We start from the raw sequence: 10,968 nt of genomic DNA, 5'->3' as shown, positions 1-10,968 counted from the left end.
GGCCGCAGAGGCTGCCGGGAGATGTAGTCCCGCCCTCAGCAGACGAGCCTTTGCTTTTGGATAATACACTGAAGCGCAGGGGCTGCTGGGAGAAGTGGGCAGAGAATGATTGACAGCTCCCATAAAAGGAAGGAGGAGCGGGGCGGGGCGTGTTGGAGCCGGGTCACCGTCACGTGGTGATTGATAGCGGTACACACCACCTGCTCCTCATATACACCCCCTACACACTGTATACACCACCTGCTCCTCATATACACCCCCTACACGCTGTATACACCACCTGCTCCTCATATACACCCCCTACACACTGTATACACCCCCTACACACTGTATACACCACCTGCTCCTCATATACACACCCCCTACACACTGTATACACCACCTGCTCCTCATACACCCCCCCTACACACTGTATACACCACCTGCTCCTCATATACACACCCCCTACACACTGTATACACCACCTGCTCCTCATATACACCCCCTACACACTGTATACACCACCTGCTCCTCATATACACCCCCTACACGCTGTATACACCACCTGCTCCTCATACACCCCCCCTACACACTGTATACACCACCTGCTCCTCATATACACACCCCCTACACACTGTATACACCACCTGCTCCTCATACACCCCCTACACACTGTATACACCACCTGCTCCTCATATACACCCCCTACACACTGTATACACCACCTGCTCCTCATATACACCCCCTACACGCTGTATACACCACCTGCTCCTCATATACACCCCCTACACACTGTATACACCACCTGCTCCTCATATACACCCCCTACACGCTGTATACACCACCTGCTCCTCATATACACCCCCTACACACTGTATACACCACCTGCTCCTCATATACACCCCCTACATGCTGTATACACCACCTGCTCCTCATATACACACCCCCTACACACTGTATACACCACCTGCTCCTCATACACCCCCTACACACTGTATACACCACCTGCTCCTCATATACACCCCCTACACACTGTATACACCACCTGCTCCTCATATACACCCCCTACACGCTGTATACACCACCTGCTCCTCATATACACCCCCTACACACTGTATACACCACCTGCTCCTCATATACACCCCCTACACGCTGTATACACCACCTGCTCCTCATATACACCCCCTACACACTGTATACACCACCTGCTCCTCATATACACCCCCTACATGCTGTATACACCACCTGCTCCTCATATACACCCCCTACATGCTGTATACACCACCTGCTCCTCATATACACCCCCTACACGCTGTATACACCACCTGCTCCTCATATACACCCCCTACACACTGTATACACCACCTGCTCCTCATATACACCCCCTACACGCTGTATACACCACCTGCTCCTCATATACACCCCCTACACACTGTATACACCACCTGCTCCTCATATACACCCCCTACACGCTGTATACACCACCTGCTCCTCATATACACCCCCTACACGCTGTATACACCACCTGCTCCTCATATACACCCCCTACACACTGTATACAGCACCTACACACTGTATACACCACCTGCTCCTCATATACACCCCCTACACACTGTATACACCACCTGCTCCTCATATACACCCCCTACACACTGTATACACCCCCTACACACTGTATACACCACCTGCTCCTCATATACACCCCCTACACACTGTATACACCACCTGCTCCTCATATACACCACCTACATGCTGTATACACCACCTGCTCCTCATATACACCCCCTACATGCTGTATACACCACCTGCTCCTCATATACACCCCCTACACGCTGTATACACCACCTGCTCCTCATATACACCCCCTACACGCTGTATACACCACCTGCTCCTCATATACACCCCCTACATGCTGTATACACCACCTGCTCCTCATATACACCCCCTACACGCTGTATACACCACCTGCTCCTCATATACACCCCCTACACGCTGTATACACCACCTGCTCCTCATATGCACCCCCCCTACATGCTGTATACACCACCCGCTCCTCATATACACCCCTACACGCTGTATACATCAGTGTTCCTCTTCTCCAGTCCTCAGGGCCCACCTGTCGGTTAAGAGTATCCTGCAGAACGAATACCCTGTGGTAAGTCCTGATGTGTTGACACTAATTATATCACCTTCCTAATACTAAGGAAATCCTTTAAAATATGACCGGCAGGTGGACCTTGAGGATTGAAGCTGAAGAACAATGATATACACCCCCTGCTTCCTCATATACACACTGATATACACCCCCTGCTTCCTCATATACACACTGATATACACCCCCTGCTTCCTCATATACACACTGATATACACCCCCTGCTTCCTCATATGCACCCCTACACACTGATATACACCCCCTGCTTCCTCATATACACCCCCACACACTGATATACACCCCCCGCTTCCTCATATACACCCCTACACACTGATATACACCCCCTGCTTCCTCATGTACACACTGATATACACCCCCTGCTTCCTCATGTACACACTGATATACACCCCCTGCTTCCTCATATGCTCCCCTACACACTGATATACACCCCCTGCTTCCTCATATACACCCCCACACACTGATATACACCCCCTGCTTCCTCATATACACCCCTACACACTGATATACACCCCCTGCTTCCTCATGTACACACTGATATACACCCCCTGCTTCCTCATATACACACTGATATACACCCCCTGCTTCCTCATATACACACTGATATACACCCCCTGCTTCCTCATATACACACTGATATACACCCCCTGCTTCCTCATATGCTCCCCTACACACTGATATACACCCCCTGCTTCCTCATATACACCCCCACACACTGATATACACCCCCTGCTTCCTCATATACACCCCTACACACTGATATACACCCCTGCTTCCTCATATACACCCCCACACACTGATATACACCCCTACACACTGATATACACCCCCTGCTTCCTCATGTACACACTGATATACACCCCCTGCTTCCTCATATACACACTGATATACACCCCCTGCTTCCTCATATACACCCCTACACACTGATATACACCCCCTGCTTCCTCATGTACACACTGATATACACCCCCTGCTTCCTCATATACACCCCTACACACTGATATACACCCCCTGCTTCCTCATATACACCCCCACACACTGATATACACCCCCTGCTTCCTCATATACACCCCTACACACTGATATACACCCCCTGCTTCCTCATGTACACACTGATATACACCCCCTGCTTCCTCATGTACACACTGATATACACCCCCTGCTTCCTCATATACACACTGATATACACCCCCTGCTTCCTCATATACACCCCTACACACTGATATACACCCCCTGCTTCCTCATGTACACACTGATATACACCCCCTGCTTCCTCATATACACCCCTACACACTGATATACACCCCCTGCTTCCTCATATACACCCCCACACACTGATATACACCCCCTGCTTCCTCATATACACCCCCACACACTGATATACACACTGATATACACCCCCTGCTTACTGATATACACCCCTACACACTGATATACAACCCCTGCTTCCCCATACACCCCCCCTACACACTGTATACATCACCTGCTCCTCATATACACCCCACCCATTATGTATATTGCATCTCTCTCATGTATGTGTGCATGTTTGATCATTGTGCTGTGTATTACAGTAATCCTATGGCCTGATGTGGCTGATACCCGAGAGCAGTGCCCTGTATATGTAGTGATTGTTCACCGCTGACGTGTTGGCGGCCTCCTGGCTGTGTCTCGTATGAACCATCACCAGGGTATCACGACAAGGCCTGAAAGTAAATAAAGAACCAAAGCAAAGAAATGAGCATCAAATAATATAGCTGGAGGAGAATGCTCCAATAGTACGTGGTATGGTAACCTTTAGGATCAGCGGCTGATGTGACGATGTCTTCAATCGATGGGGGGGATAATTTGGTTTTAGCGGCGACTTTATGTATAGAGTCTGAGCTTCACAACACGTCAAGTCTATCATTGGCACGAACAAAGGAGATTTCTGTGGACCTCAGAAGAATTGTTGGTGCTCATCAGGCTGGAGAAAGTCACAAAACATCTCTAAAAGGTCCGGTCTCCACCAATCCACAGTCAGATTGTGTACAAATGGAGGAAATTCAAGACTAATATTACCCGACCCACAAAGATCATGCCAAGAGCAAGGCGCGTAATAGTCCTTGAAGTCACAAAGGAGCCCAAGGTAATCTCTAAGCAACTAAAGGCTTTTCAACCATTACCTAATATTGATGTCCATGAGTCCGTCATCAGGAGGACACTGAACTACAATGGTGTGCATGGCAGGACTGCAAGGAGGAAGCCGCTGCTCTCAGAGAAGAACATTGTTGCTCATCTGCAGTTTGTAAAGATCAGTGATGCCCAACCTACGGCCCGTGGGCCAAATGAGGCCCGGGAAGCCGTGTCATGCGGCCCGCGCAGTGGCAGCGCCGCCTCCTAGCTAATTTATTCACTGCACTTGCCTCTGTGAAATTGAAGAGAAGCGCCGTAATCTCGCACAGGTTCTTCCTGGCCTCTGCCAGTGGGGGGGGGGAATATCTGTGGAGGACACTGAAGGGGGGGGGGGGAATATCTGTGGAGGACACTGAAGGGGGGGATCTAGGGAGGGGTGTGGGAATGTTGGGGTGGGAGGTCCTGGAGGGGTGTTTGGGTGGGAGGTCCGGGAGGGGGGGGCATAATTTTTTTTTGCTATGTTGCCCAGTCATTTCTAGCTACGCCCCTGATTGGTAAGATTGGGCGGGCACTGGAGCGATAGAGCGCCCTGCTGTAGGAGAAGCCGGCGGAAGATGAAAGGAGGAGGTTCCAGCTCCTGGTGGTGTCGGGCACACGGCGCGAGCATGGCGGTGGAGGATCTGACTGAAGACCAGACATCAAGGTAGACCTGCAGAAGAAGGTGACAGCGCAGTATGTGATGTATACATGTGTGTAATGTATGTAGTGCAGTGTGTGATCATTACATACATTACACACATGTATACATCACATGCCCCCTCACAGTAATAATGCCAAGATATGTGCCCTCTTCACAGACATAATGCTCACACGTGCACCCTCACAGTAGTTATGCCCAGATATGTGCCCCCTCAGTAGTTATGCCCAGATATGTGCCCCCTCAGTAGTTATGCCCTGATATGTGCCCTCCTCTCAGTAGTTATGCCCTGATATGTGCCCTCCTCTCAGTAGTTATGCCCTGATATGTGCCCTCCTCTCAGTAGTTATGCCCTGATATGTGCCCTCCTCTCAGTAGTTATGCCCTGATATGTGCCCTCCTCTCAGTAGTTATGCCCTGATATGTGCCCCCCTCACAGTGTTTGCATTTCTTTCTGGCAAAGCTACCTGGTTCCGGCCCGCAAAATTTATACCAAGTCTAGTGCGGCCCTCAGACGAAAAATGGTTGGGCACCACTGGTAAAGATCATCTGGACAAGCCAGAATGCTATTGGAAAAATGAATTATGAATTATACCATCAAATTCTATAGAAAAATGTCAAGACCTCTGTCCATGAGCTGAATCTCCGGAGTACGTGGGTCGTGCAGCAAGAGAACAGCCCTGAGCTTGGAAGTCCTTCTACCAAAGAATAGTAAAAGAAAAGGTAAAGTCCTGGAGTGGTCGAGGCCGGACCTTAATCCAATAGGAATGTGGTGGAAGGACCTGAAGTGCCGTTTATGGGAGGAAACCACCAACATAGCAGAGTTGAAGCTGTTCCTCCAGGACTAATCCACAACTGCCGAAAACGAGGGCGTCGCACTAGATACTGACGGCGAGGTTTCACATACTGATACCAAGGCAAATTTTTCTCCATGTGTAATATTTCTGACTTTTTTTTTTTTTTTTTTTGGTTCTTTATCTACTTTTAGGACTGATGGAGTTTTAGGTAAAATGTATGCAGAAATATCGAATTCTGAAGGGTTCACAAACTATCAGGCTTCACTGTATAGGGAGATTTGCTTGCCGGACTGACTGTCTTGTCTCTGTTGTGTAGATGATTCCTCTGAATCCTTGCTGGTGGTCCGTCGCGGTGTTGGGGCTGCTGGCTGTGATCAGTGCAGAGCTGGTCAATGGTAAGTGTGGGACTCGGACCCGCTGTCCGCAGCTCTACCCATTCATGCTCAGTTTCTCCACTAATGTATTTTTTTTTTTGCCAATCGGAAGCAAATACTCCCATGGTGCACGTCTTCTACAAGGACCCATGGCCCCAAGAGCGGAGCATAGTGCCCGCATCCCCTGCCGAGCAGAGCACAGTGCCCGCATCCCCTGCCGAGCAGAGCACAGTGCCCGCATCCTCTGCTGAGCCGAGTGCATGTGCCAGTGTATGTGAGAATGGAGGACAATGCCAAATGTTCCAAGGAGAACCTCGCTGTGTATGTGAACCTGGCTTCATGGGTGACACGTGCCAAGGTAGAGGGGCAATATATCACCTGGATGATATGAAACCTGTCAAGTTAAACATGGGTTCTCTTTATATATAATCTGCTCTGCTCCTTCTGCTCTATAACACACTGCCTGCAGATTACATGGTGACAGGTTCTCTGTATATATAATCTGCTCAGCTCCTCCTGCTCTATAACACGCTGCCTGCAGATTACATGGTGAGTTTCTCTTTATATATAATCTGATCATTTTGTCTGACGTTTCGGTCAATATCCAGACCTTGGTCAGTCAGAAGGAGAGGAAGCAGAGGTCATGGAGGATCCCCGTGTAGCTGCTCTGTGATCTCTGCAGGGAGAAGGTGCACTATGATTATCACCTATTGTGAATGGTGAATCGTATGTTATTTGTCTTTTTAATCCTGCCTGTGGTGATGATGAGGTGACTGCTGAGGGGTGGTCTCCAGAACAGGAGGTGTTGGCCTATTCTGAGACTCCGGGTCAGAGTCAAAACTGCAGGGTCTTTTTTGTAGATGACGAGGAAAATTTAGGAGACGTCTACCAGTCCTTGGATCTGTGTCGTGTAGATCCTGGTCGAAGCGGCTGCCATTTTCTGAGGACACTCTTCTTCATGTCTTTCCTTCCAGACCTGCAGCTGCAGCTGAGCTGTGACTCTGACAGGATGACCATCGGGATCCTGAAGAGCGTTCTCCATGAGCTGGCCATGAACCTGTCCGTCCTGCACTTATCTAACCCGGAATGTAAGCTGCTCAACACATCTGGGTTGCACTTCTCCATCACCTTGACCCATGAGAACCACAGTCTGTGTGGCACCACCATCCAGGTAAAGGGTCCCTCCATCCGTGCCTTAATAGTTGCCAAGCGGTTGTAGAGGTCGGTGCCTGCTTCATCCAACAGATGGGGGAGGAGTGGGTGACTTGTCAGGTTCTTAGGGTTCCGTTAGGAGGGGCGCAGTTTTTGACCTTGGGTGGCATCTGGTTGAGAATTTGTTCTGACATGTTGCAGTTCCAATATTGGCCACTAGGTGCCACCACCGACCAGTCTGCAGGAACCTCTTGCTTTACGGCTGTGCATGTTCTGTGTCTCCTGCATCAGGTGAATGGCAGCCATCTTACCTTCTCCAATGAGCTGAGCGCAAGAACAGTGGAGGAGAGGGCAGAGCTCCCCAGCACCCTGATAACCAGGTCCTCTGGCTTCCAGATTGTCTTCTCCTGCGTGTACCGCCATGACCAGGTTGTGTCCCTGCCGTTTCCTTTGCTCACAATTGCTGCGTAAGTAGCGGGCGCGCTGTGTGGTGGGGCCGTGTCCAGTATCTGCTGAGTCGCCCTGTCTGACCGCTTCTTCTTTTCTTTATCTTCAGGTTGGTGACTTTCACGGTGAGGGAAGGAAAGTTTAATGTCACGATGAGTCTGTACCCCACGGCGGAGTACGCGATACCGTACTATCGCTCCCCAGTCATCCCCCTCAATCAGCGGATGTATGTCCAGCTGCAGATCCAGGGTCCAGGCCCCGAGACCTTCTTCACCCTGAAGCTGGAGGAATGTTGGGCTACCCCGTGGGAGTCCCATGAGGGGGCTGTCCGCCATCTCCTCATTACAGATGGGTGAGTGTCTCCTTCAGGGACATCTGTGGGGCGTCCGGTGGCTTCTTCTCTGACCTGTCTCCTCCGCAGGGTGGCCAATGACTCCACGGTGGACATGACTCCCTCGGGAAACCGCTCCCTGAGCCGCTTCTCCCTGAAGATGTTCCGCTTCATCCGTTATAGGAAGGTTTACCTGCACTGCCGCATCTGGCTCTGCCCGTACAATGAGACGCTCTGCCAGCAGCAGGTAAGTGTCACCCCTGCCCAGTGGCAGCCATAGTAGCCATGACCGGCGGACTCATTTCTGGTGTCTCTGCAGCCATTGCCCGGACGGCAGAAGCGAGACCTGAGTGACCCGTACAGGAAGGTGGTGACCTGTGGCCCCATCCAGCTGGAAGAAAGTGTCAGGCGCAGCGTGGAGGATCCAGAGTCTGGTACGTCATATCCTGAATGGTGGGATCCCTCTAGTGCGGGCGCAGCCTCCGTCCTGGCCACTCCATGGGCATGTCCGCCATATGGCATACTGGTCCACACAGTATGGTCCACCACATTACGGGCGGTGCTTGCATGGCCCCTCCTCTTTACCCCTGCTGATTTGCATATATTTGCATGACCGCCTGACTTCTCCTCTCTGCTGCAGGGCTCGGTGCGCTCGTCCTCCCAGGATCCTTTGCAGCAGGAACCGTTCTCCTCCTCCTCGGTTCTGTTGCTTTTGCAAAAGCTTTAAAGAAAATGACTGAAAGACGGAAATACAGCAACAGTCCTGCTCCTGTAACGTCACGCCGCTAAATAAAGGTTAAACTGATCACGACCGGTCCGGCTCTTGTGTCAGCTGCTTATGAGGATCCCATATAGAGGATAGACGCCATAGGCGGGGGTATAGATTAACCCCTGAGGTGCTGCCTGCCTCCCTATAGGCTCCACTGGTAGATGAAATGCACAGTGCTGTATTATCTCTGTGTGACCGGTATATTATATGATAGTGCTGTACTATCCTGGTGTGACCGGTATATTATATGATACTGCTGTACTATCATGGTGGGACCGGTATATTATATGATACTGCTGTACTATCATGGTGGGACCGGTATATTATATGGTAGTGCTGTACTATCCTGGTGGGACTGGTATATTATATGATAGTGCTGTACTATCATGGTGGGACCGGTATATTATATGATAGTGCTGTACTATCACGGTGGGACCGGTATATTATATGATAGTGCTGTACTATCCTGGTGGGACCGGTATATTATATGATAGTGCTGTACTATCCTGGTGGGACCGGTATATTATATGATAGTGCTGTACTATCATGGTGGGACCGGTATATTATATGATAGTGCTGTACTATCATGGTGGGACCGGTATATTATATGATAGTGCTGTACTATCATGGTGGGACCGGTATATTATATGATAGTGCTGTACTATTCTGGTGGGACTGGTATATTATATGATAGTGCTGTATTATCATGGTGGGACCGGTATATTATATGGTAGTGCTGTACTATCCTGGTGGGACTGGTATATTATATGATAGTGCTGTACTATCCTGGTGGGACTGGTATATTATATGATAGTGCTGTACTATCCTGGTGGGACTGGTATATTATATGATAGTGCTGTACTATCATGGTGGGACTGGTATATTATATGGTAGTGCTGTACTATCCTGGTGGGACTGGTATATTATATGATAGTGCTGTACTATCATGGTGGGACTGGTATATTATATGGTAGTGCTGTACTATCCTGGTGGGACTGGTATATTATATGATAGTGCTGTACTATCATGGAGTGACTGGTATATTATATGGTAGTGCTGTACTATCCTGGTGGGACTGGTATATTATATGATAGTGCTGTACTATCATGGTGGGATCGGTATATTATATGATAGTGCTGTACTATCATGGTGGGACCGGTATATTATATGATAGTGCTGTACTATCCTGGTGTGACCGGTATATTATATGATAGTGCTGTACTATCCTGGTGGGACCGGTATATTATATGATAGTGCTGTACTATCATGGAGTGACTGGTATATTATATGGTAGTGCTGTACTATCCTGGTGGGACTGGTATATTATATGATAGTGCTGTACTATCCTGGTGTGACCGGTATATTATATGATAGTGCTGTACTATCACGGTGGGACCGGTATATTATATGATAGTGCTGTACTATCATGGTGGGACTGGTATATTATATGATAGTGCTGTACTGTCCTGGTGGGACCGGTATATTATAGTGCTGTACTATCATGGTGGGACTGGTATATTATATGATAGTGCTGTACTATCCTGGTGTGACCGGTATATTATATGATAGTGCTGTACTATCATGGTGGGACTGGTATATTATATGATAGTGCTGTATTATCTCTGTGTGACCGGTATATTATATGATACTGCTGTACTATCATGGTGGGACCGGTATATTATATGATAGTGCTGTATTATCTCTGTGTGACCGGTATATTATATGATAGTGCTGTACTATCATGGTGGGACCGGTATATTATATGATAGTGCTGTACTATCCTGGTGTGACCGGTATATTATATGATAGTGCTGTACTATCCTGGTGGGACCGGTATATTATATGATAGTGCTGTACTATCATGGAGTGACTGGTATATTATATGGTAGTGCTGTACTATCCTGGTGGGACTGGTATATTATATGATAGTGCTGTACTATCCTGGTGTGACCGGTATATTATATGATAGTGCTGTACTATCACGGTGGGACCGGTATATTATATGATAGTGCTGTACTATCCTGGTGGGACCGGTATATTATATGATAGTGCTGTACTATCATGGTGGGACTGGTATATTATATGATAGTGCTGTACTATCATGGTGGGACTGGTATATTATATGATAGTGCTGTACTAT

The 10,968-nt window shown here is 48.8% G+C and overlaps 1 protein-coding gene across 1 annotated transcript; it reads left to right on the top strand.

Moving 5' to 3' along the window:
* The first annotated feature begins 130 nt into the window (after nt 1-130).
* LOC120980095 (uromodulin-like) lies at nt 131-8,848 on the top strand. The gene is made up of 10 exons (XM_040408966.1): nt 131-176; nt 6,072-6,150; nt 6,239-6,288; nt 6,349-6,487; nt 7,104-7,300; nt 7,573-7,748; nt 7,838-8,080; nt 8,150-8,306; nt 8,379-8,493; nt 8,700-8,848. Exons 2-10 carry the CDS (start codon nt 6,072-6,074, stop codon nt 8,846-8,848), a joined length of 1,305 nt encoding a protein of 434 aa, XP_040264900.1. The 5' UTR covers nt 131-176.
* The last annotated feature ends 2,120 nt before the right edge of the window (nt 8,849-10,968 follow it).

This window comes from Bufo bufo, chromosome 10 (assembly GCF_905171765.1).
Source record: "Bufo bufo chromosome 10, aBufBuf1.1, whole genome shotgun sequence".
Classification (NCBI taxonomy): Eukaryota; Metazoa; Chordata; class Amphibia; order Anura; family Bufonidae; genus Bufo; species Bufo bufo.
This window is presented reverse-complemented; position numbering and strand designations above follow the sequence as displayed.